The 27661-nt window shown below is 42.9% G+C and overlaps 2 protein-coding genes across 2 annotated transcripts; both read left to right on the top strand.

The window, feature by feature from the left end:
• Window positions 1-918: 918 nt before the first annotated feature.
• Window positions 919-5851, top strand: LOC307247395 (leucine-rich melanocyte differentiation-associated protein; the record flags this gene model as incomplete). The annotated part of the gene is made up of 6 exons (XM_080023548.1): window positions 919-1179; window positions 2518-2678; window positions 2777-2854; window positions 3361-3476; window positions 5572-5654; window positions 5825-5851. The coding sequence occupies 6 exons, from the start codon at window positions 919-921 to the stop codon at window positions 5849-5851; spliced, it is 726 nt and encodes a 241-aa protein (XP_079879674.1).
• On the top strand, window positions 5626-26349 carry aco1 (aconitase 1, soluble). Its single transcript, XM_080023730.1, has 21 exons — window positions 5626-5654; window positions 6951-7133; window positions 8642-8810; window positions 9301-9438; window positions 11254-11323; window positions 11426-11609; window positions 11964-12103; window positions 13961-14132; window positions 14979-15079; window positions 15726-15842; window positions 15978-16137; window positions 16901-17036; window positions 17142-17226; window positions 19022-19178; window positions 19277-19401; window positions 19659-19763; window positions 22269-22411; window positions 22515-22662; window positions 23046-23168; window positions 24097-24282; window positions 25755-26349. Exons 2-21 carry the CDS (start codon window positions 7025-7027, stop codon window positions 25869-25871), a joined length of 2685 nt encoding a protein of 894 aa, XP_079879856.1. The 5' UTR covers window positions 5626-5654; window positions 6951-7024; the 3' UTR covers window positions 25872-26349.
• The last annotated feature ends 1312 nt before the right edge of the window (window positions 26350-27661 follow it).

Here is a 27661-nt window from a genome sequence, read left to right as displayed (position 1 = left end):
CTGTACTGCTCAGGACAGGCGGGCCCTGCAGAGGGTGGTGCGTTCAGACCAACGTACCACTGGAACTACCCTCCCCTCCCTGCAGGACTTATACACCTGGAGGTGTAGTAGCAGAGCACGCAGGATCATGAAGGATCCTCACCACCACAACAACGGACTGTTCCAGCTGCTGTGGTTGTGCAAGCGCTTCCCGGGTCACACAGCGAGAACAGAGAGACTGAGACAGAGTTTCATCCTGCACGCCATAAGAACTGTCAACGCTGAACTCACCAGGGGTCCTCACTGAGTCACACACATACAGTAGGCTCCGCTACCTCTCTGTAATGTATGTAGCATACTGTACCTCATACTGCATCGCTGGTCTGGGTTACTGCATACTGTACCTCATACTGCATCGCTGGTCTGGGTTACTGCATACTGCGCCGAATTGCTGTTCTGTTCAGTGTTACTGTGTTGCTGCTTTGTACTGTTGTATACTGTACTGTATATCTCCATACACACTTTATTCACATGCACTTTACTGCACAGATCTGTATATACAAATAGCCTATCCCATATACATAACTATTCCCTTTACTTCTATTTTGTACCCCCACTTTGTATTCGCTTTTTGAGTCTTATTTTATTTTTAATTTAATTTTATTTATATTATTATATTCACTAACTGCATTACATTTTAGGAATCAGTTAGTTTTAGTTAATTGCTAGGTAGGCATTAGGTCAACTATTATATTCGCTTTAGTAACTATTCTGCATAATCTCCGGGTGCGTTGCACAGACATTACATTGCATATATGTATGAATGTATGTATATGTATGTGACAAATAAACCTCTTGAATCTTGAAATGCACTTTTTACGACCGTCGCTTTCTGTATAACGTTAATAGTGTTTCACTGTGAATTTCAGCAGATGGATCATGGTGTGGTCCTGTGATTTGTCCTGCGTCTTGAATCGGCAGTGGCCAAAGAGGAAGATCTCCTTCAGCTCTCATACTGTCATGAGTCACACTGCTCCCGGCCAGCAGAGACGACCCACGCAGACTCCAACTTTTCAGTGGCTTTCTTTCGCCCACCAGGGCCTCTCAGAAATACCGTACAGCGCCATACTGGCACAGAGCGATAGCTTGGAGGTGTTGGACCTGAGTTACAACCTGCTGGACGAGTATCCTTTTAATGACGTGGGCACATCCGTGATCATTCAATGTACTTGTGTTTGTCGCCGGAGTTGAGGCATAAGGCTTATAGGTTACGTACGACAGCAATCCCGATTCCAATTTTTGATCCAAACGATCGAGGGGAAGCCCTTAAAGTGCCAAAAATGAAATCTTAAGACGGAACATATTGAAAACAGTAGATGTTATTATTTTCTTTTTAAGATAAATTGAATGGTCCGGTGTTGTGAGACCGGTCAAAGAGTCCGTTCAGCGAGTTTTCATATAATCAGTCTTCCAACGTTCAAGTAGTTGTAGAGATTTCTCTGAAGGAGAATAGTAATATACTGTATAATAGAGTATAAAGTATTTTTTTCCACCACTTTATCTATCTTCGTCTTTGATATAGTGCTTTGATACAGTACATACCAGATTAAGTCACGGACTAGAATATCAGTCATGGTCAGATAGCTAGCACGCAGTACACTATGTTTCAACCCAGGCCTTAAAATGCCAACATCATAAACAAACTGTTACCTCGCTCAAACATTCTCCGTTGAGAAACTTACCACTCTGCTGCAGCTTCTCACTGTGCTTAAATGCAGTCCAATGTGAAATGCTCTTTTTAAAAATCAGGATACTCAACGCTACTTAATGTAGCTTATTGTTTTGAATAACAGTAATATCACATTTTATTTAAAGGTACAATATGTAACTTTTCCGCATTAAAAAAACAAAAAAAAAACACTGGACCTAAGTCAAATATTTTGTTGTGTTGTGCGTACTTACATGATCCCAAATGTTTCCAGCAATTTTCAAACTCAGAGAAATCTGTATCAAACCTGCATTTTATTATTGTTTTGACCGAGAGACGGCGGCAGAAATGACACGTTCTACCTTTAAAGCTACTTTTTGCAAACGCCGCAGCGCATCCAAGGAGTCCCGTTGCCTCCAGCAGGTTGCTTCACTTTTCACTTCACAAAATTGAAGCGGCGCAGCTACCCTGTTTCTAGTCTCCTACGCGGAGGCGAATGTGACCAAAAGACCAACCCCCCCCCCCCCCCCCCCCGTATAACATATAAAGTCTGCTTGGTTATACAGTGAGATCTCCCGTTTTCCGAAAAGGAGATTTAGTGTGCTTTTAAAGCTGTAAACGTTTGCCCCATTGGACTCCATTCAAGCACGTTGAGAAACTGCAGCAGAGCGGTACGTTTCTCAATAGCGACAAGTTATAATATCAAGGTGATTAATTTATTGGAAAGTGTAGTTTTCCCTGTTTGAAATGTACCAAAAAAAAAATGTCAACGCTGTGAAGAGTTTTCTCCTTCAATCGGTGCCAACTGGAACCCGGCTCTCTTGGGCCAGCTGGACAGACTTAGCACTCTGATTCTGGACTGCAATATTTACACGTCCCACATCAAGTTCCCCTTCATGCCCAGTCTTACCATGCTGTGCATCAACAAGAACAAGATAAACAACCTGCCGGTTTTCGTGGAGGAGATCCGCCGGAAGTTTCCAAATATCAAGTACGATTTCTTTTTTTTTGCCGTTATTCTAACGTCCTAGCTAGACAAACTGACAGTCGCCGTACTCCACTCTCGCCATTTCTTTCTTTCAAATCCAGGATCCTCAGTATGATGAATAATGAGGCAGCGCCGAGCTACTTCAACGGAGGAAGTTTGACCCAGTACAATGACTATAGGTAAGCGAAGAGACTCAAGGAGTGTACAGATCTCTGCAACACCTTTGTGAAATGGCTATAGAGCTGATCATTGGTGCAGAATCCACCGGTGGTGCAATCGCATATGAGGGGTCATCTGCAAAGTTACACAACCATTCAAAGTGCAATAACACTTTGGCTATAATACTTTTTAACCAACAATCTAATTTCAAACATTTAACGGCTTGCTGTGACAGAGACTTTATTTATAAATACAAACAAAATTTGTCCAGCGTTTTAAAACAGAACAATAGATATTTTTTTAAGATTTACAAATTTCAAAGTGATTTTTTTTTCGTCATAATACAGAGCTCTCAAACTGTACCTGTGACGTTCTAGGACGTAACCCGCTCAGTTTGAAAATAGTTGTTTTTTTCTCCAAATTATTTTAATGTTCATGCCCCCGTGCACAAGAAGCATTACACCACGCAAAATATGATATGTTGTCATTCTATGTGGAAAAATAAGTTCTTTCTTTCTCTTTACAGGCAGTATGTCGTCAGCCAGATTCCCGGGCTTGAAATACTAGATGACACGGAGGTCTTGGAGAAGGAGCGAGCCCAGGCGAGGAAAACATACAGGATCCAGCAGGGCGGCAAGGGCAGTCGGAAAAGGAGAGACTTCCATCGGTGAAATACACAATCCGGCGTGTAACCAACGGGCGACGAGCATCGGCGGCAAAGTCCTCCGGAGCTAAAGGGCAGATCGTGTCCACTGAACATTCTTTTGGTAGAAAAGGCTGAAGTTCTAAGGCAATGCCCCTCATCCCCAGAACTGGTTTCATTTAGTTTGTGCAAGCATGGACCAGCATTCTGCAACCAAACAACGCTGCGAGACCCCTCTGCGACCAATGCTATCTCACTGTTCAGTGCAGCTCAAAATTCACTATGATTGAGATAAAAGTGGACCCAATCCGCTCTGTAATACCTGCACTAAATGAGCGCTCAACTCATCCAGACCTTGTAAATAACCTGTCGTCCTCACTGGGTTGTAATGAAATGAAATAAAATGATTCACAAGTTGCCTGTAATCACATTATCAGACTCTGTGCTGTCATAAGTTATGTATGAATTTCTCGGAAGGATGACGAGTCACATATCTATTTCGACCTCACTCTTCACCTTGAATGATACCTGTCTTCAAGACCATTATATCAACAGTCACGTGACTGACCTTAAGAGGCTGGACTATGATATGAAGTCTATAGCGCATTCGGTGACCGCGCCTTTTCCTCTTTGCCTTTCTCGCCCGATAAGGAAGGAAGTTAAATACATTGAGGAAAAAAAGTGATTTCAAGTAACATGCGTCCTCCACAGTTGTATTTATTGTCGTTGGGATGGATAAGCGCATCTCCCTTAAACTGTGCGCGGTTGGTGGGATTGTTTATTTATTCCCCCTCATATGTCCGCCTGCAAAGTGTGGGTGAATTCAGTTTGCCTGAGCAGTATTCTGGTTATATTTTGCGAACCAGCGGGTTTCACACGTATCCCCATTAGCCACTGTTGGCAGCGGGTTACTTTACATTGCCTGGCTATAGTGCAGTTAGAATAGTGGACCTGAGCGACGGTCACCGTGCGTGTCCCTGTTTGGGTAGAGCGCATTTATTGGAAGATGCGGGGAGTCCCTGTCCGGCTGCGACTGACTTGCCGCTGGGGGGGAAAGGGCCGAAGGGCCAGGGCAGGGGAGCACTCTCCCCGAACTGCGGCAGCTACTTCGGGAGCGTAATGTTGCTAGTAATCCCACATAAAAATAACCTATTTCATGTTATACTAAAACCACCAATACTCAAGTTGAATGTCTCAAAAAAAACTTAAAAGATAAAAAAAAATGTACATCATTAAAACAAGCAGACGGAGTCGAAATCTATATATATATATATGTGTGTGTGTGTGTGTGTGTGTGTGTGTGTGTGTGTGTGTGTGTGTGTGCGTGTGTGTGTGAGAGAGAGCGAGAGAGAGCGCGAAGTATCCTTAATCTAATAAAACATTTGATGAATAAATGAAGCATGCATACGTGAATCACAGCACGTACAGAATCAATGTAAATATCAAACTCAGACATAAGCATAAATAAAAAATAAAATACTGGGCTTTATTTGACCCTCTCTTTTGACATGGTGGGGGGACGCTCGGCGGGCTTTTAATAGCTTTGCATCTGGTTAAGAAAAAAAAAATAATAATAATTGTCGACAACAATACATGACAGAATACATATTCGTTTGTGCTCAATGGTCAGAAAAGCCGAACAGTTAATACAGCTCCAGTCGAATATGAAGGAAGACCGGCATTCCTCCGTTGATTTGCCCGGGGCTGCAGCGCTCAGGCTGCCGCCGCTCTTCCGGCGAGGAACGCCCCTTCGAAATCATCCCATGCTGCATTCAGCCGACACTCGGAAATAGGTGACGCGGAGTCCGTCAGCCCCCGCCTCCGACCTCGACGCGGTCCAGAATCGTCACCGGGGTCTGTTTATTTCGCCGAGTGCAGCACATATCCCCCATGCGAGGAATGCTCGGGCCCATTCCATCAGGCCCCGCTATCTCAATCAAAACGGAAATTCCAAAAAAATTGGGATTCCGATTCAAGTGGCACTTTCCAGCGCCCTTCCTCCAAGGTGTGTTGGTGTGTGTGTGTGTGTGTGTGTGTGTGTGTGTGTGTGTCCGTTTTCATTTTCTCCCGAGTTCTCCCACCGCTGGAATGCAGCATCAGCTGACAAGCCGGAAGTGCGCGGCGTCGGCCGGCAGATCGTGCAGAGCAGGGTGCGCGCCGCGCTGCGAGAGCCGGAGGTAAGTCGCTTCATGCAACTCCCCGCTACGCCCGCTACGCCCCAATCGACGCGGTTGCCGGGGTTGGTCTGAGTGGCGCCTTGCGTTCACGCCCGAAGGGTGGCCTTGCTTGCGAGCTCAGCCCCGGAAGGACCTTCCCGCCGGCGTCTCATCTTTCCCCGGGTCCTTAGCGTTACGTCAAGCGCGACGTGAACTAGATGAGGGAGGCGACTGATTTCGTTGTAGCGTTTTAACGCGGCCCCCGCTGTAGGTTGTTTTTTGGAATAACCACGTGTGTTCGATGGGTCAATCGGTACCTTCAGTTATTAATCATCCTTGTGGTTTTATAAAAAAACATTGCTTCCAATTGGCAGGGTATAGCCATGTCATCTTAAAACGTATGAAGGGCATCTCGTCCCCAAAGCACGGGTACAACTCAATCATAGTCACCAAACTAGTATAATACGCTAATGCCAATTTGTGAACTCTAAATTGGAAACGTTCTGGAAGTACAAGGAATCTTTCCATGCCCTTTTGGCAGGAGGACTGGACTCCGTGCTTGCACGTTGCATCACATGGTGTGATCGTTTGACTTTTACCCTGCTGTGCTTTTATTTTTTATTTATTTTTTTTCATGCAGTTTGAGGAGGGTCACTGCCAAGCTGCTCTTATCTCCTCACGTGTCCAACAGTGACTCCTTTTTCAACGGTTTCTTAATGGGTGGTGTCACTGCTGGGGGGGGGGGAACAAAACATGCGATTATGTAATGCTCTAATGCCCTGTGATTGTCAAGCACTCACAGTTGCCTCAAACGTTTGCCTGGTTAATTGTATGATTTCAAACGCGCTATTTCCCCTCAGGGAAGAATAAAGTATCTATCTATCTATCTATCTATCTATCTATCTATCTATCTATCTATCTATCTATCTATCTGTCTGTCTGTCTGTCTGTCTGTCTGTCTGTCTGTCTATAACCAGGCATATTTGCATAATCTAGGAATTTGTTCTGGTGAGGTTTGGTGCGTTTCACTACAGGCAATTAGCATATAAAAAAGATAAACAGTCTGAAAATAATATAGAGTAAATAGTTAAGTTAAAGTAAATATTGTAAAATATAAACAAATAGCCAAAACAATACTAAACAGAAATATAAAAAATGTGATACTATGCATAGGATAAATCAGGGTATAAATAATAATTATTTATACTAACTAACTTATTACTGTGTGTGTGTGTGTGTGTGTGTGTGTGCGCGCGCGTGCGCGTGCGCGCGCGTTCTTCTTTCAAAGACATTCTACCCAGATTCCCTCTGTTTCAGATTTGTACCTGTGCCAGGATAGAAGATTTGCTCAACCCAACATCATTCCCTGCTCTCCTGTCGACGAAGAAAGGATGTTTTGCGCTGTGAACAATCCTTTTCTACATATAGTCGAGCCTCTCGACCCCAAGGCACCAGAGCAGCGCTTTTACAATCTGTCCAAACTTGGTGATCCCCGATATGGTAATAACAAGCTGTTTATAACAGTGGTAATAACCAGAGCTGCCCCCGACTAAAGATTTTCCGAGTCGACGATTAGTCATCAGTTAAAGCCATTATTCGACTTATCCTCACACATTTATGACATCAATTTTATTATGTTTTTGGGGCATTAGGAAATGGTTTGAGTACCAGGGCTGAGAAAGAATGCTATAACTCACATTGTTAACACTGTGCTTCATTACAGATAAATACAAAAGCTAATAACCAGCCAGCCAACGACCAGCAAAGGGACTGAACAGGTTGTGAAGTTATCAGTAACACCAGCACAATAACTTATAACCAGCTCTTAAAATATATGAATGTACAATGTGTCATTTAATGTACAAGCGCTGCTGTAATTAGTCTTCTGGATGTGTGAGAACAACCAGCAAGGAGACTGAACATTTATTTGAGTTAAAATTTGTTTTAAATTAAAAGCCCTCTAGTGTTTAATACACGTCACATACCGTAGGTTTTCAGGTGAATTTTGCCAAGGCGCAGCTCCTGAATGGAGCTTGGGGGAATGGTAAATAGTCAATACAGGTTTTGCATAAAAAGGGCAAAAAGTAAACACACAGGTAACAAATAGAAACAAAGAACATCAGCTGAAAAGTGACTAATGCTCTGGGTAACTGTGGCCAAGGAAAGCTTGTCGTTTGCTTTCTTTGTTTACCCTCATGCCGAGTTCAGACGACGCTATCCCGGCCTGATTTTCCACTCGCCGACAGGTTTTTTTGCAGATGGCCCGAGCAAAGCCCCAGATCGCGGGCAAATCATGGTGCGCTCCTGTGGTTGACGAGCGTGTGGCGTGAACCGCTCACAACGCCATCCGACCGCTCGCCAGTAGCTCGCAGACGCCTGCGAGATATCAAGCAGGTTTAATATCTGGTCGTTTCGGGCTCGACTGAGGAGCGACGCAATGAGCTACAGCCAATGAGCGCAGACGCGGAGTAAGAGGGGGAGGAAACACGCGTGTACGGAGCAGCAGCCAGAAACACACATACTGTACCTACCTTTTGGAATTTTCTTTTCAAGGTTTTCAATCAATTTCTTATTTAAATTCTGCTTTTATTTGTTTTTTTGTTGTTTTTTTTGCTTTGTTTTTTACAGTGATCAAGGATATAAGAAAAACTAAATTATCATGTCCTGCGCATGGCATCGCGTCATTTCCGGTGTCGCTTCCCGCGTGCGTTTTGGTGACAAAAAACGTTGTTGGGAGTTTGGATTCCCCTTGGTGAAAGATCTCGTGATGTGTCGCCATCAGTTGTAATTTATTCAGATTTCACCTATTTAATATAGGAATGCACAGAAGCCACTATTATGTATCAGTACGAGACCTGGTGAAAGGGTCTCATATAAAAAAAAATCACAAAGAACCTTTTCAAACACGTAAAATATTGATGAATATACACATATTTGAGAACTAGCCGAGGGGAAAGAAGGTCATTTGATTTGAAATTGGGAGGTTGATGGCGGCGTTTCCTCCTCAGAGCGCTTGCCCTTCTCCATCCGAGTGCTGCTGGAGTCCGCCGTGAGGAACTGCGATGAATTCCTGGTGAAGCGGACGGACGTGGAAAGCATCTTGGACTGGAAACAGACGCAGACCAAAACGGTGGAGGTCCCGTTCCGACCGGCCCGTGTCATTCTGCAGGACTTCACGTGAGCACCTCCTCCGTCCCTCTAGGCTGAATATTGAAAACCCATTCATCTGGGAAAGGACCGTGCAAACTAAATTGCACTGTTTTTTTTGTTTTCTAGTTTATTTTCTCGTTTCTTGCTTGATGAATCCTAGGATTATTTTTGATTTCTTACTGTTTATCATTAGGTTATAGGTTCATGTTTAATGTTTATCAGTAGGTTTATTGTTCATCACAGAATCTTTATTGTTTATCTTTAGGTACATTTTTCTCATTTGTTTTGTTTGGTCATTTATATTTTTTGTTACTTTTGCAGCAGATTTAGATGTATGTATTTTACAATATATTGCCATTATTTTTAATATTTTTATTCTATTCCCTTATTTGTACTGCCTATTTTGAGCTACTATGATGACACTGAATTTGATGACAAAAGCCTCTGGGGATGAATAAAGTTTCCATCTAATCAATCTATTGTATCTTATCTATCCATCTATCCTTCCTTCCTTCAGGGGGGTTCCAGCAGTTGTAGACTTTGCCGCCATGCGCGACGCTGTCATGAAACTGGGCGGCGATCCCGAGAACATCAACCCGGTGTGCCCGGCGGACCTGGTCATCGATCACTCCATCCAAGTGGACTTTAACAGGAAGTGAGGCCCCCGTTTTGCTCTGTCTGTCTCTGTTGTCTCCTTTTTGTCTGTGATACCTAGATGTTTCAATTTATTACATCAATGCCTCATTGCACTGACTTTAGCGGCCATTTTGTAAAATCGTCAGATTCTACAATTATGTTTCCATCCAAATTTGAGGGGAATTTTAAACCATTGTTAAAAGTGTTGCGATAAATCGAATGGGAATTAGATGTGTTTTCAGAAGTTGTTAAGTTGAGGCAAATGAACTAATGTATCTGAATTTAATTTAAAGTGAAAGGCCACCTCCATTATTGTTGCTAGTTGCAGTACCTGTGCAAAACATGCCTATTTGTCAAAGGCGTTGTCAATCACGGTGAAAAACACAGAGGAAATACACTCTCACCCAAAAAAACACACCCGAGTCATGCTTTTGGATGAACTCGCTGTTCGCCTCTTTGTTCAAAGTTTATTCATATCACACGTGTCGCGTGTCCAAATTGCACCAAATTCGACACTGCACGTCCTTGGATCCACCGATACACCCGCCAAGTATGAAGTAGATCAGATGAACGGTTGTAGAGATAGGAGAGAGAGACATAGAGGTTCCTTTCCTTTATGGTTGGATTAGACGAGTACATGCCCATTCAAAATGGAAGACTTTCCCCAGACGTTTTAATGGCAGTTTAACAAAATGTAAGGACAACTTTGCAAGAAAAAAAAAAAAAAAAAAAAAAAGATAGCCGTATTAGAACTTCAGGAGGATCAGACGTGTCCAGATTCCTTCTGTCAATAATTCAGTCTTGTTTATGCAGACTGTAAATCCTTTATTTCGTCACCACCTCTTGATAAACGGCATTGCTGAGAAAGTGGCGCTTCTTTGTCTCCTCATCGTGGGCAACAATGTGAAGCCTGCTTGATCTGCCAACCCTGCTGGCCGCCGCTCTTTGTGCCCCAACACAGAGCTGAGTGCTCGCGTGTTGTGTATTAATATTTCACGTGTCGTGTGTCCAAATTGCACCAAATTCGACACTGCATGTGGTACACAAAGCGAGGGTGACTGAGTGTCTCCCTGTTATGCACAGAGGAAAATAAATACATCTACAATAAAAGAGTATTAGGGTCAGCCAACAGAAAAAGTACCCCTGTGTTTTAAGAATGAACTCAGAATTCCGCCCGACTTCGGTTCCGGCGAGAAGGGTGAGGTGCACCGCAGCTGCCCCCACCCGCACCGCAGCTCCACTGTTAAGGACGATACAGCGCAGGGAGGGAAAATAAATAATAGATAGAGAGATAGATAAATATATAATCGATAAATACATCTACAATAAAGACGCACTGTTTGCTCGCTTGTTTTCGATTTGGGATCGCTGTGATCGGCTTTGCAAAAAAAAATTAAATAAAAAGCACAGGCTTAACAAGGCACCCCCCACCCGTCTTCTCACGGCCCGGTGGTTGGCACCCCGACCCCCGCTGTAACACATCAATTCCAAAGGTACTCTCAGGATTTTTTTTGCTAACAACTAATTTTAGGACCAAAGTTGCACATTTCAAGCTCTTGTTAAGGAGAACTTGGTAGAACGTGATGATTATCTACGCTGCCACACCCGACAATAAGTCTATTGAATCTGTATGGACATCTACAGACTCTAGATCGTAGCCTAATGCTTGTGAGAATGTTTTGTTTATCACTGGTTGCCCTGGTGTTGCTAATATGAAAAAATCCAGCTACCAACTGTACCACCATTTCCAGTACCACCTTTTGATGCCTTGAAACATTGAAAATGGGAAAATATCATGGGAAATAATGTTAATGTCACTGTTCTTTCTGTGAAGTTCCAACAGCCTGCTGAAGAACCAGGACCTTGAATTTGACAGAAACAAGGAGAGGTTTCAGTTCCTGAAGGTAGTGTTTCTTAATTATGTTGTTCCTTTTGTTTGTTTTTTTTATGGCAGAAAGGCATCTGGATCTGGGCCTTCAAACGATTTTTGATCTGTCCCTTCACAGTGGGGTTCCAAAGCCTTTCGCAACATGAGAATCATTCCGCCTGGCTCGGGAATCGTACACCAGGTCAACCTGGAGTATCTTGCGCGGGTGGTGTTTAACCAGGACGGCTATTACTACCCGGACAGCTTGGTGGGAACAGACTCCCACACCACCATGATCGACGGCCTGGGCGTGCTGGGCTGGGGTAAGGACAACCATGCTCCAAATGTTCGTCTACTAAAAATGTCCTATGTCATGTGTGAAAATATTTTGACGAATTAAGCAAGCCCTACTGTTTATTATAGGGGTGCAACGGATCACACAAAACTCACGAAAACTCAAGAATTTTCATTTCTGCTTAAGTGTAAAACATATTTAAACCATTATATTCAGTTTGTATCAAGAAGGACCATTCTTTTCATACTCTTTTGAACTACTGTTAAAACGGTGTTTTGATTGCGGTGTTCCCCCTTGGAGTCATGCCCTACCGGGTTGGATTTCCTAAACGTTAACTTATTACACACAGCCTGATACTCAAATGACAAATGCGATCCTCCAGGTGTGGGCGGGATTGAAGCAGAGGCGGTCATGTTGGGCCAGCCAATCAGCATGGTCCTCCCCGCGGTCGTGGGGTACAAGCTTTTCGGTACCCCAGACAAATTCATCACGTCCACAGACATTGTCCTCACTGTTACAAAGGTAATCTACATCATCACTTCTCCGTCTGTTTGTATATTTGTTTCGGGAAAAATAAAGAAAGCTCTCCCTGGCCTCCATTAAAATGTTTATAGCACAACCTTGTTGAACGCTTTACTATTGACAAACGTAGCGCTCTGCTGCAGCTTCTCACTGTCTCACTTTCCTTTTGCAATTCAGCTGAGCCTCAGCTCAGTGCCAGCTGGGGCACCAAGACGTTAGCAGCAGATCCTTTAAGTCCTGGAAGTTGTGAGGTGGGGCCCCCATGGATTGGGATTGTTAGCAGGAGGAGCCTGGGATCAAACCAGCAACCTTTAGATTACTAGACAATCAGCTCTACCTCCTGAGCTACCATCCTCCCCCCCGTTAATTATTAAGCAGGCCACAGGTTTCAAGCAATACGGGAAAGAAGAAGGATCTCTGCTGCCGAAAAGCCTCAAATAGTGCAATGCCTTGGACAAGGTATGAAAACATTAGATATTTCATGAAAAGTTAAGCGTGATCATCGTACTGTGAAGAGATTTGTGGCTGACTCAGAGCACAGAGGGGTTGGTGCAGATAAAGGCAGAATGAGGAAGGTTTCTGCCAGACAAATTCATGGGATTAAGAGAGCAGCTGCTAAAATTCCGTTACAAAGCAGCAAACAGGTATTTGAAGCTGCTGGTGTCTCTGGAGTCCCGCAAACCTCAAGGTGTAGGATCCTCCAGAGGCTTGTGCAGTTGTGCATAATCCTACTATTGGGCCCCCCCTAAGCAATGCTCACAAGCAGAAACTGTTGCAGTGGGTCCAGAAATACATGAAGACTCATTTTCAAACAGTCTTGTTTACTGATGAGTGCCGTGCAACTCTGGATGGTGCAGTTGGATGGAGTAGTGAATGGTTGGTGGATGGCCACCATGTCCCAACAAGGCTGCGACATCTGCAAGGAGGTGGCGGAGTCCTGTTTTGGGCCGGAATCATGGGGAGAGAGCTGGTGGGTCCCTGAAGGTGTGAAAACGACCTCGGCAAAGTATATAGAGTTTGTGACTGACCACAAAAAGAAGAAGCGTGCCTTCTGTAGCAAAATCATCCTCATGCATGACAATGCACCATCTCATGCTGCAAAGAATACCTCTGTGTCATTGGCTGCTATGGGCATAAAAGGAGAGAAACTCAAGGTGTGGCCCCATCCTCCCCTGACCTCAACCCTATTGAGAACCTTTGAAGCATCCTCAAGCAAAGGATCTATGAGGGTGGGAGGCAGTTTGCATCAAAACAGCAGCTCTGGGAGGCTGTTCTGAAGTCCTGCGAAGAAGTTCAAGCAGAAACTCCCCAAAAACTCACAAGTTCAATGGATGCAAGAATCGTGAACTTGATATCAAAGAAGGCTCCTATGTTAACATGTAATTTGGCCTGTTAAGATGTTTTTGATTGAAATAGCTTTTGATTTCAGTAAATATGACCTCCTAATACTGCAAAGTCAACAAATGACCATTTTCTGTTCTTTACAACCTATACAATTTTTTGAAACTCTGTTGTGCATAATCATTTGGAACAGTGCATTTAGAGTTTTTTATTTTTGAAAGAAATACTGGTATAATTGGGAGGTTTGTTCAATAACATTCGAATTATACCCTAACAGTTGATGACTTGAAAATTATACTGACTGTCATTTGCATCGACTATTTAGGAAAATCAGAGAAAAATATCAGTTGCATAATATTTTGGAACGCGGTGTATATCCCACCCCTTGACAGGTGCCATTGGAACGAGATGAGCAGGCTTATTCACTTCTCCAGTCAGTGGTTTTAATCTTGTGGCTGATCAGTGTATAGATTAACATCCATCACTAACCTTTCCTTTCTCCCTGTCCACCTGTAGCACCTGCGCGAGGTCGGTGTTGTCGGGAAGTTTGTGGAGTTTTTCGGGCCCGGCGTGGCTCAGCTGTCCATCGCCGACAGGGCAACCATTGCCAACATGTGTCCGGAGTACGGAGCCACCGCGGCCTTTTTCCCAGTGGATGACGTCAGCATCGGGTATCTGGAGCAGACCGGTGAGTTTGGGCCTCTAGTCTCCTGCCAAAATAGGCCAATCTTATAACGTCAGCTCACTCTGACAATATCCTCGGGTAAAACCTCTATTGTGTTGCTTCCTGTGAGAGGTTCTGATTTTCTGCCACATTGAGATAGCTATGTTAGAATACATAAAATGAAAAATGAGGAAACAATTGCTGTAATCAATGATTTACTGTACCATTTGTCTGTTTTACCACTTTAAAAACACTTGCGCCTGATTCAGTTAACATGTGAACACCTTCCGGACAAGGCCGTCAAGCAATCAGTGGTTCCTCCATCACAGAATATTTTGTGGGTAGCTGAAGTATTACACAACGATAATTTAATATATTTTTAATGATAAAATAAAAAATGATAATAAAAAATAAAGGAATAGCCGCTTTGGTTTGTCCATCGCTTTGCCAAAGCAATTATATGAATACTTGTTGTTTCTTAAAGAACTGTCGGCTCTTCTTTCATTGAAAAGGACTAATTCATCTTCAACATTATTTCAATGGTTAGAGAATAAACTAATGATTGATTGTCGATTGTCTGTGTTTTTCTAGATATACTGATGCATCTTTAAGCACTTAATTAGTGAGTTTGCAGATTTTGAACCTAATATATAGGCTATTGCTTACCTGTAAAAGTAGAACATAATTGGCCACTGTCAAAATTAAAATGGTGTACAGGCAATGGCGGAAGGTGTACCAAAAATAAAAGGCTACTTACAAATCAGTGAATTCACCCTTATTATTATAAGCAAAATGTAAAGCTCTCCAATGTTTGAAGGTTTCATTTGGGCCTTGAGGACAGATTTTTCTCACAAAATGTTTCTGTTCAAGGGAGAGAAGCTGAGAAGCTGGACTACATACTGAAGTACCTGAAAGCGGTGGCCATGTTTAGAGACTATAATGATGTCTCTCAGGATCCAGATTTCACACGGGTATAATCTGATATGACATCACGATAAAATATTCCACGATAATGTTGACAAATGTATGAGATTTTTTTTCCCGATACAGTCTGTTTTCCTCTACCTACAAAGGCAAGACACAAACAGCCACTCTGAGAGAGAGAGAGAGAGAGAGAGAGAGAGAGAGAGAGAGAGAGAGAGAGAGAGAGAGAGAGAGAGAGAGAGAGAGAGAGAGAGAGAGAGAGAGAGAGAGAGAGAGAGAGAGAGAGAGAGAGAGAGAGAGAGAGAGAGAGAGAGAGAGATGCTTCATGTACTTTATTTACTTTTTTAAATTTTGTTTTATTATAATTTTAATTCTCCATTTTTTCGGACTTTTTTTTTTTTTTTACGCTAATGACAACTGATTCTGATTGAATTATTGCAGAGTAGTATTAGTATTCATCTTTGAATATTGATTGAACTTGCTCAAAATTGAGAGATGCTCAAGAGAAAATCAAATCTACCCTTTTCATTTCGTAGGTCTAGAATATGTTGTCCACACATCACACAGTACGCCAAGGATAAAATCTCAAACTGTTAAATAGCCCGTTTCCCCATTCAACCAAAACAAGGAGCGTCGTGACCAAGAACGGCTGAAATGAACAACTTCCACCGGTTGTCCTCCCGTCTCCTCTAGGTGGTGGAGCTAGATCTGAGTACTGTCGTCCCCTGCTGCAGTGGACCCAAAAGGCCCCAGGACAGAATCCCAGTTTCCGAGATGAAAAGCGACTTCCAAGCTTGCCTGGGAGCAAAGGTGTGGACCCCCCCCGACTCCATAACAGACCGGTCAAACTCTCTTTTCCACCCCAATGAACGGAGTTCTGGTAAACGAGTAGCCAATTCAATTTTGCAATATCTTCCTATCGGTGTGTCGTGTGTGTCGCTCCAGCAAGGCTTCAAGGGGTTTCAGGTGAATCCTGAGCACCACAGCGCCGCGGTCCCCTTCCAGTACAGTGGCACAGAGTACTCCCTGGCTCATGGCTCCGTGGTCATCGCAGCCATCACCAGCTGTACCAACACCAGCAACCCCTCCGTGATGCTGGGGGCCGGTACGTATGCACTGTTGGACGTACGTGTAAAAGGTGGGGATGGCAATATTTTTTGTAGCTAAACAATGGTTTGGGTCTCGAATAGATTGCATTGGACCGGACCCTATTTGGGCTGATACGGAAACGAGTTAGAGATATCACGAGGGACGATTTGGCTTTCAAAAATGCCAAACCAGGTAAACCGTGTTGGCAAAGTGCCCAACCTGGCCTGGCGTCATTTCCTGCTCATGTCTTCCTCTGTCTATCACAGTGTTTCTTGTAGGTCTTCAATGCCTTCTATGATAAAGGCAGAAGTAGCCCCTGCAAAAAGCTTGCTTGATACATATAAAAACAAACACATTTTTGGCTATAAATTATTCGAATGTTGTCGTCTGTAGTAGGCCGACCTAAAAGTTAGCTCCGCCATGGGTTCCCAATGCTTGTGTATTTTTCCTACTGGGTTTTTAGCTTGATGCAGAACATGCTCTGTAGATGACATAGACCATACTGTCTGTGACCTATATGACAGGGTATTGCAATTAATCATATATACTTTATATACTTTGATACGATGCATCGGGCAATTGTCATACGTTTTGCATATGACAATTGCCCGATGTTGGCAAATCGACTGATTATGCCGAAATGACGCTTTTATAACTGAAATCCTACACTCAAATGAACGACACCACCACCCAGCGTTGAATCAGCTGGAGATGACTCGCTGGCCGATATGTTGCTAGGTTACTGTCAGGAGGAATGACAATAAATAATGTGCTCCCAGGGCTCCTGGCAAAGAAGGCCATACAGTGCGGCCTGAGTGTGAAGCCCTACATCAAGACCAGCTTGTCGCCAGGCAGTGGAGTCGTGACCTACTACCTGAAGGAGAGCGGCGTCATGGACTACCTCTCTCAGCTGGGGTGAGGCGCCAAGACATGACACAGATCCCCAGAGTGCCGCACCCACCTGACAAATGCTTTTCGTCCAGAAGCAACCGTTTTGTTATTTTTCTCCCTCTCGTCAAGATTCGAGGTTGTGGGATATGGCTGCATGACCTGTATAGGAAACAGTGGGCCCCTCCCAGAGGCTGTGACAGAGGCCATTACACAGGTGAAGTGTGTGTGTGTGTGTGTGTGTGTGTGTGTGTGTGTGTGTGTGTGTGTGTGTGTGTGTGTGTGTGTGTGTGTGTGTGTGTGTGTGTGTGTGTGTGTGTGTGTGTGTGTAAATGTTTTATTTACATATTTTTTAATATACCGTATTTCCTCAAATAGTGAACGGGGCCTTTATTACGCAGAGCGTACAAGGCTTATATTAGAGGAAGGCTTTTATATCTAATTCCCTCTGTTTAATAAGTGTATTTGATCACATTTTAGCATGAATTTTGAATCAAACTTCCGTCTGGGTGCCATGCCATGCAAACACATGTATGGTGAAAAGCTAATAATAGTAGCTCTTAGCTCCCCTAAAAGTCGCACTTGTGGTTGTAGCCAACGGGGGAATTACAGTTTTCTGAGTTTGCGTTGAATGCACCACATCCTGCTTGGAGCGCTATAGAGTGAGAGGGCTCAGAGTGGGCTATTTGCCCCAAGAAGCGATTTCCTACGCAGCAGTAAGAAATGGAGTAAATGCAATACATTTACAATAAAAACACACTTTTTCTTTGTTTTTATTTGCTTTGTTTGGGAGCCGAGCTCCACACTGGAACAGTGCTGCAGCTCCGATCAGTTTTCTCCCCGGCATTTATTAGAGGCTCTGTTTTTATTTTATTACCGGTTTATATTTGAGGAAATACGGTACATATCTTTTAGTTAAGTATATAACTAACTATAATAACTAATTAATGCATATGGAAAAGCTGCTTTGCACATGCACTCCGGACAATGTCTGGATATTGTCCGAGTTACCCTTTCACACATGTTGTCCGTGTCAGACGCATTTACACCACCTGGAAATACTCCATTTGGTTTGGAGGAGGGGCGGCGCCTGTGTAGCGTGTGCAGGAGGCAGGCCATGACGCTGCGGAGTTTTACAGCACACCCAAGATGGTGGACGAAGCTACAGACTTATCAGCAGCTTTTTTTTTGCGTTGATACTGCATGTATTTGGACGTATCCGCAATATGAACGAGAGCGCGCGAAAGGAATACTAAAGAAAGCAGAAAGGAGTACGCAGCAGCTACGCTCCGCACAAAGATAAATAACTGGCACATGCTAGAGACATCATCAACACGTGACACGCCCGTTCGCTGTGAATGATCCGGACAATTTCCTGCTCTGTTCACACATACCGCTTAATTGGACATTACCCAGACTTTGTACTAGGGTTCTGGATGGGTAAAGTCCGGGTAATGTCCGGATCAAATGATTCCGACATTTGCGTTCACACATACAGCTCCTCCAGGTAATGTCCAGATAATTTCAGAGTTGCGGTCCATGTGTGAAAGTAAGCATTAAGTAAGCATTTTTTGTCAATTGTAATCAGGATATGCAGGAGCTTAATCCTGTATTATAGGGTCTGTTATATCAAGGCACCAGATATGACAAGTACTGTTACTTTTAATACTTTAGGTACATTTATTACATTTACATTTATTTCTGCTACTGCTAACGTCTTGGTGCCAGATACCACAGGACACCTTCAGAGGTCTTGTGGAGTCCATGCCTCCACGGGACAGAGCTGTTTAGGCGGCACAAGGAGGAGCTACACAAGATTAGGCAGTTGGTTTTAATGTTGTGGCTGATCGGAATTCAATGTTTGTTCAATGTAATGTGATTTAATGTAACGTGTGGTGATGAGTGTTTTTTTGTTTTTAGTTTTATACAGTTGCATTTTTTTGTGATATAACTTTGTTTGAATTCCGAAATTCAACAATTAGCTGTTTATTTATCTATTTACTTATTTTTAGGGAGATTTGGTCGCCGCTGGGGTCCTTTCAGGCAACAGAAACTTTGAGGGGCGTGTCCACCCAAACACCCGTGCCAACTATTTGGCCTCCCCACCACTGGTCATTGCCTACGCGATCGCCGGCACCGTGAGGATCGACTTTGAGACGGAACCGATGGGTAAGTCGTGATATCATTTCAATTTTCCCTTTATCTATCTATTTATTTATTTATTAGCGTTTTTTTATTTCGTCCTCTGCTGTTTCGAACTCTTCTAGCCGTTAATGCCGATGGCAAGGAGATCTTCCTGAGGGACATCTGGCCCACTCGAGAGGAGATCCAGGTGGTGGAGAGAGAATTTGTCATTCCGTCCATGTTCAAAGAAGTTTACGAGAAAGTCGAGGTAAAGCTCTCCCCCAAAAAAGTGTCAATGTTTCGACTTGCGTCCTTCGATTTGTAGCGTTTAGAACATGGTGGGATTATCCATCTCTGCACTTCGTTATCACGCAGGAATAGATAAGAATTTAGACATTGACTAAGTACTTTTTTATGTTGTTTCTGGTCGATTAAGACGTCTGGTCTAAGACCATCATAGGGTTTGCTAATGTTTTTTTTTTGTTTTTGTTTTTTTTTGTTGTTTTTGTTTCCCCAACCTCGCAGAAAGTCAACGAACGCTGGAACTCTCTCAACGCTCCCTCTGACAAGCTGTATACCTGGGACCCCGACTCCACCTACATCAAGTCGCCGCCGTTTTTCGACGGCCTGGTAAGTCGACGAGGCGCCCCGTATCCCACGCGATGGGCTTTCACTCGGAATAACCACCGCAGTTGCGCATCCATCATTTCCCAGAGAAGTTTGTGGAAGTTCATTCAGAATTTTCGTAAAAAAAAAAAGTTTCCTTTCGCCACTGCAACCTGCCAGACAGGTTTCCAATAGGGCTGCACGAGTATTGCAATTGAATTTCGATTCATACCTCAATAATTGATGTGGTTAATTTAGGAAGGAATTGTGTTTTACGGCCAATTTTGTGTGGCCAAGGTAGTACTCTCTAGTAATCTAACATTGTAGAAGAAGCAGTATGAATGCAGTATTGTGAGATGATGTAATGAATTATGGCCTCTCCTGCGGGGGGGGGTTGCTCAATGAATTAGAGCATTGTTTTTTGTTTTTTTTTAAGTCTGGGTCAGGAGATCGTCAAAATTTCACAACTTCTTCCTCGGTCCACAGTAAACCTTCAAGCCGCACAAAAGGGGCTTATGTAGTCACGCCTTCCAGCCACAGAAGGAAAGCTCGTCAGAATCAGTTATCATCCACTCTGAATTTGCTCTGGGGAGGTTTGGTGCGTTACACTGCAGACCATCAGCATAAAAAAAGAAGCTTAGTAGTCTGAAAGAAATGTTGAATAATAATAAAATAAAATTGAATAAAAAATAAATCATAATAAAATGATTTAATTGTCAATTATATACAAATAGCTAAAAAATACAAAACAGAGACATATATGAAGATATACAAAAGCAATACCATGCACAGCATAAATTATTATGGGTGTATAGGGCATGAATTATAAATATGAATTATTACGATATACTAACTTGCTTATTACAGTATGTACAGTGTAATACCAGTGTTATAAGTGTTAATAAAGCTGGTAAATAAGTCAAATGTAAAAGTAGGCTACTTATCAACAAAAACATAACCTAATAACACTGAATATATGTATAATAACACTAAATGTATGGTGGCCTACATACTAACCCTGGTGTTAATGTTTATATTGAAACAAAGTAGAACAAATAAAAAACTAGGGAGCTTATAAACTCTGCCTGAATACAATTACCGGGCCTTATTTATCAACATATACAGTTTGTAAAATGCGCAAATACTCTTGAACCTTGAATAGCACGTGCATAAAACAAACTTGTGACGTGAGAATATTTCTTATCTCTTTAAAATCCTTGGTTTAGATAGATAGGCGCTTTATTCATCCTCGAAAAGAAAGAAACTGCAATTACAAAAACACCACTGGCAAAATATTAATAAAGCAATGCAATGAAAATATGAAAAAAGAAAATGGCAGTACATGGAAAATATAGTTTCACTTGGCTGGTTTTATTCCTACCTTTTTAAAAAAGAACCTTCGCTGTCACCACTGGTAACGACTCATCCTCTACAACTCACATTACCTTTTTTTCCCGCAAGCCATTAGAACTGTCAATGCTGACCTCACCAGGGGTCCTCACTGAGCCACACACATCGGCTCCACTACCTCACTGTACTGTATGTAGCATACCGTACTGCATACTGTGTCACTGTTCAGGGTTGTTGGTGATGCCGTATTGCTGCGCCGTACTGTTGTATACTGTGCTGTATTATCCCAAACACTACCTTACTTTATTCACATGCCACTTTAATGCACATATCTGTATATACATAATTGGCTATTCCATATACATAAGCATACTCCCTTTATCTATTCCATTTAATTTCATTTTATTTTATTGTATTTCATTTTATTCGATATATTTTTATTTTATTCTATAGGTATTCGACTTACTGTATTACGTTTTAGGAGTCAGTTGGTCTATTAGAAAGAAATTTTTCCTAGGACATATTGTGTGTTATCACCGGGTGCATTGCATTACATTTCACTGCATATATGTATGAAAGTATGTATATGTATGTGACGAGTAAACCTCTTGAATCTTGAATCTAGCCGTGGCGTACCGCAGGGTTGTGTTTTATGTCCAATTTTATTTTCCATCTATCTGCGGCCTCTTGGCCAAAAAACAACACACGATATACCTTCCTCTGAGACCTGGTGACCCAAACGGCCTAGCTGCTGTTGTAGATTGTCTCAATGATTTTTTTTTTTTTTTTTTTATTTCCTCCATCGGCTTTTTCAATTCAATGAATTTATTTAATTCCAATTTGTTAATGTTTTTATTGCTGATTTTATTTCATCTGTCGAAGCACTTCGTAAACTGTGTTTTTACATGTGCTATATAAATAAAGCTATTATTATTATTACTTGTAAAACATACCAATTCAAGCTATAATATACTGTATAAACTACAACAGATTCCGAAACCTTCATTTATGCACAAATTTGCCCTTTGTTAAATAGGCTGCGATGCTTTGTCTTCTTTAAAAAAAATTATTTATTTATTTATTTAGTGTTATGTGGGTCCCAAGAAAAAAAGTTTGGAAAAACACAGAATTGCCCGCGTTTTGACGGGCCGAGTAATTTCCTCTTTTCCCACGCCACAGACCAGGGAGCTGCAGCCGCCGAAAGCCATCCAGGACGCCTACGTGCTGCTCAACTTCGGCGACTCCGTCACCACAGACCACATTTCTCCGGCGGGGAACATTGCCCGCAACAGCCCCGCGGCGCACTACTTGACCAACAGAGGGTGAGGCTGATTCTTTGTTTTGTTTTGTAGGTACCCGATCCCAGCATCCCAATCTTAGGTGGCTTCTGTGTTTTTTTTTTAACGCTTTTGTCGCTTTGGCCAGTTTGAACCCGCGCGACTTCAACTCCTACGGCTCGCGCCGCGGCAACGACGCCGTGATGGCCCGGGGCACCTTCGCCAACATCCGTCTCTTCAACAAATTCCTCAACAAGCAGGCGCCGCGCACCCTTCACCACCCCACCGAGGAGACGGTGAGTGTCGATGGTTGACTTGTGGGTCCTGTTTTTTGCCGAGTGGTAACTTCCCTCTTCCTGCGCCATGTTGCTTAAGCAGGACCCGTGTTTCTATGATTTTATGATAAAATTGTCCACTGAAGAAAGCTGAATCCAGATGCTAATGCTAACAGTATTATCTTATAATACGGCAAACTTCCCTCTGCTGCTGATAAATTAATGTCCTCTTTAGAGCGAAGGAGTTGTCATTTCATATTTGACCAATTTCTTCCGTTTTTCGGAACTGTTCTGTAACTGCCCTTTAATCTCATGTTAGGATAACTGCAGTAAGCATCCGGGCTTCGAACTTTGTTAACACCGGATCCATAAAAGTAAAAATAAATCTTGCTGTGTCTGCGCAGCTGGACGTGTTTGACGCTGCTGAAAGGTACCAGCAGGCCGGTCAGCCCCTCGTGATCTTGGCGGGGAAGGAGTACGGTTCAGGCAGCTCCAGAGACTGGGCGGCCAAAGGCCCTTTCTTACTGGTGAGTCTGCCCCTTTCACCTCCCAGCCGCGCTAGGGCTGAATGATTTGGGAGAATAATCAAATTGCCATTTTTTTAGACCAATATTGCGATTGAGATTTAGTATGCATTTTTTTTTAATTCCTTATCTTTTGTTTTATTCACTAAACACAAGCAATAAATCATTCTTTAGTGTAGTATGACCAACACAACACTGGATACAGTCAACATATGAACTGCTCTTTCCTGTAGGCCAGGCCCACGTGTTATGATTAAATTAGATTCACTGATGCACAAATTGATATGAATAGCATATCTTTACTTAACTATTGAATTGTAAAAATGAAAACCTTCAATCACAGTACAATATTGACTCATTGATTTAACTGCGAGCCTTGTGATTGTTAGAATCAGAAAATTAACATTCGAAAAATATGCAGTGTTTCAGCAGAGATTTATAATTCTTTATAAAAATGTTGCGCGCATACATCCACATACACATATATTACATACATCCATGCTCATTAAATTAAATAGGTAAAAAAAACAAAAACAGATGGATTATTCTGGAAGGGTTATTCCCGAGGTGCACAAGCCAGTCCCAGAGAGCACCAAGAGACCCTGTACCCCCGAGGCACATACATACAACCCACCCCCCCACCCCTATGTGCAGGCATGAGATGCACCAGCAAGGGCAGAAGCCGGGCCCTGGGCGCCAGGCGTGGGCTGCGGGCCTGGAGCCAACAGACCACGGGCCCCTGTAGTCATTTTCTACGGCTGAAAATCCATACTGATTTTCCATTATATCCTACATACTTTAGGCGGTATGGCCGTGAGTTTGGCAATGCATGTCATTCTAAGTCGTATTCAAAAGTGAACTTGGAGAACCCTGGGGTTCCCTGAATGGATAAATTAATGGACAGAGGATTATATTCTGTGTGCGCCCACAGGGTATCAAGGCGGTGCTGGCGGAGAGCTACGAGCGGATCCACCGCAGCAACCTGGTGGGGATGGGGGTGATCCCGCTGGAGTACCTGCCCGGGGACACCGCCGACAGCCTGGGGCTGAGCGGCCGCGAGCGCTTCACCGTCCTCGTCCCCGAGCAGCTCGAACCCAGGATGACGGTCGACGTGCAGGTACCTTTTACCACCCCAACCTTTTTTCCCTGAAACTGTACTCCACGGCCTCATTCATGAACAGTGCGGCCCTCAGATCTGTGCTTAAATCCTGTGTACGCGCAGTTTAAACACAAATGAAGGATTTAACAATATGTTCGCCCTTGAATTTGTTCTTACTTCAGAGGAACATTTTTATCTGCCTCGGACCATGTGTGAAGAGTCCTGGAAAATGATGTTGCCGAACTTTAACTACGTTTAAGTGGCATATTAGGACAACAGTTAGAAAAAAATGCGTAAATATTCGATATTACACAATATACAAATAAAAAAGATTTACTACCAATAATAATGACATTATTTATCTTTGCGTATCTTGATACTTGTGTTTCTCTATAAGTTATATTTCTAGGATCCTTAAATTTAGTTTGCTGTAAATGCAGTTGTAAACTTTACACAAGCCGTCTATAAAGCAGCATATCCACCTCCAAGCAGGTTTGATGATGGATTATTTCTCTTTATGCATATATTCATGGCTTTTGTTCTGCGGCTTTCGGGGGGATCATCTATAGAGATCTGTTTACTGGAAGTGATCAATGATCTGTTAACTGAGTGATCAATGGCTGATCACCTGCTTTCCACTGGCAAGAGAAGCTCTTCTTTTATTACAAATTATCTGTATTTAATTCTATTTTTCTATAAGTAATAACCTGGAGCTGCAACTTTATCACCGAACCAACCGAGCCACGCAAGGCCACCATGTCAAAATCCACCAACGACTCCCTCCATGCCATCAATAAATACAAAAAAAACAACTTTTATATCAATCCACTGTTTTTATTTAAGCCACTTAAATGCGATCCTCCGGAGAAAACGGACGAGAACAGACGTTAATGTTTTACTCTCGGCTTGAAGCGAAGCTGGATTTTGCCGCTAGTTATAGTTACGCCCTTTTAAGCTGGGATGTGCAGGCCGCAATCCCTGGCCCTCTGGATAATCCTCAATCTACACTTAGATTAATGGAGGCCTTTGCCTCCATTAAAGTTCAGTACTCCCGTAGGCCTTTAAAAAAATAAAATAAAAAATGAAAAAATCTGCGTCCTCTATGGCCTCAAAGACATAATTATACAGACATGCTTTTATGTAAGAATGTTTTTTCCCTGCCGCGAGGACGCGGCCCTGTCATTTTTGGACCCACTAAATTATAATCTCCGAGTAGGCCTGTAAATGACAGGAGAGATCCCCCACAACAGAGTTAGCTTCAGTTACTTAGGATCTTAGGTGGAGCCAAAACTGAGAGTTGAAAATGGATGGATGAGTTGTTAGTGTGTTGGTGTTTAAAAAAAAAATAAAATAAAAATTGAAACAATTCTGAAGTATATTGTGTTGCCAACATTGTGGAACTATATTGCCTTTTTTTTTTTTCTTTTACATTTTTACTTCATGTTTTATGTTTATTTACATTTTCACTTCCTGTTTCCTTTTGCCGATAGCTCGACACTGGTAAAACGTTCCAAGTGCGAATGAGGTTCGACACGGACGTGGAACTCACGTACTTCCGCCACGGCGGAATCCTCAACTACATGATTCGCAAGATGTCTGAAAAGTAGACACTCTGCACCGGTGACGAGAAGGGGCGGGAGTAACGTGTCTTTAATTTGTATAAATTTTTTTTTTATCCTTGTTTTCCCTCGCCGCCGCAGATCCCCGGGTAAAAGGCAGCAACAGGTGGTGAAACGCCGTCTCTAGACACCACCCTGTGAGGTGGCGACAGCGCCTGCCTGTGGCGGAAATATAGAGGGCGAATTATGATTATGATGTTGGCCTGATTCCCGCTCTTTGTAGATGAATATAATTGTGTTCAGCTATTGAAAGTTGATTTACCGCCAGGGGGCAGCAGTGTTCTTTTTTACTTTCTTTTCTCTCTCAAACGCAACTGGGCCTGCATGCAGCAGGTCATCGCTAACTTCTACTACCTTGCCACGACTGGCCATTTCCATTTCAAAGATGTTTGTGTATCCATATTGTAAAAATTTTAACAAATGTTGATCATGTCGATCACTTGACTGAGCAAAATAAATTGAACTTGATGACAAAAGCCGTGCGTATGTGTACACTTTCTCCGTGTCGGTGGAATCCCATAGAACCAATTTCCAAGGGAAATGAGAGAAGTCCGCCCCCACACCTCAACTTCGTATTATGCACGGCCAAAGAGGGCGGTCGGTCGGTCGCCCATAAATGAAAGCGGAGGCTTTACGCTAGTTCACGCTTGAGCAGTTTCTAGACTCGTATCTATTTCACCCCTGCGATCCTTTATTTATTTATTTTCCTCAGCCCAGAGGATTCACATTTCTTGTATTACTGGTGTTCGACAAAGGGGGCCGAGAGGGAGAGAGAGGCCTGGAAATAAGATAGTCAGTGTGTGTCTGTGAGACAAGTGCGTGACCACATTAAGACCAGCTGCTCCTACTGACACACACACACACACACTCAAACAAACACAGTCTGCACAGCAGAAACAAATGAGCCTGCATGCAAAGAGTGCAAATCTACACTCGGGGGGACAACTCATTTGAATCATTCAAACTCAACACTGTGATTTGTGCACCCTGTGTTACCAGGGGTGACTCTTCGGTACATGGCGAAATCCACTTTCAAGCAGGTGCACCGTCATAGAAATAAAAAGTCCACGCCCATGTCACGACTTGTATATATATATTTTTTTAATTCAAACAAACAAATTGGGCGTATTAGTGCTATTGTACACAGCAGTGAAACCAGTTGCATGAGTACAACCTAGAATGGAACATTACCTTACCTTATAACAACAGCTAAAAATGCATTGTAAATCTTCAATCGTCCCTGAGTACATTACAATGTAAGGTACAGTACTCTGTAGTCTTGACATTCACATACTCAACACCGCTCAAACGTTGATGGGTTCAACCCTTCACAGTGTGGAAAAAGGTTTAAAGGGGGCTTTTAACGCTATAGCTGCATCTGAACCGGCATACTAATATTCTAGTTAGTATGCCGAGCGTGGTTAGTACGCCCAAAACGTCTATGTCCGAGGGGCCCTCGCGGCAGCACCCGAAACGGTGTTCGAATGGTTACAGTACTCCATAGTTGGACTGTTTTAAGAGGATTAATTTGAGGAGATTGGCGGTGGCTTTATAGCGCTCTATAACAGCATGGCTATAAAAAAAAAAAAAAGGTTAATGCAGTTGTTCAACAAAAAAATACCACCTAACCGCCCCACCCGTAGGTCCACTCTAGTATTGTTCGCGGAAAACTCATCCCCACTCAACTCATATGTCCTGCAAGTGCAATTAAGAAACAAGCGTGACTGATATGGAACACTGTTTGGCAAACTTAAACCTACTATTATATCACTCTATGT

The sequence above is a fragment of the Zeus faber genome (genome assembly GCF_960531495.2).
Source record: "Zeus faber genome assembly, chromosome: 22".
NCBI classification, from domain to species: Eukaryota; Metazoa; Chordata; class Actinopteri; order Zeiformes; family Zeidae; genus Zeus; species Zeus faber.
The sequence above is the reverse complement of the archived record's forward strand: the minus strand, read 5'-3'. Positions and strand labels throughout refer to the sequence as shown.

Bases quoted from the DNA above. Each gene is read 5' to 3' on its own strand.
- aco1 (XM_080023730.1), top strand. From the start codon at position 7,025: ATGTTTTGCGCTGTGAACAATCCTTTTCTACATATAGTCGAGCCTCTC. The intron at 8,811-9,300 runs GTGAGCACCTCC...TCCTTCCTTCAG, and splicing joins GTCATTCTGCAGGACTTCAC to GGGGGTTCCAGCAGTTGTAG. The intron at 12,104-13,960 runs GTAATCTACATC...GTCCACCTGTAG, and splicing joins TTGTCCTCACTGTTACAAAG to CACCTGCGCGAGGTCGGTGT.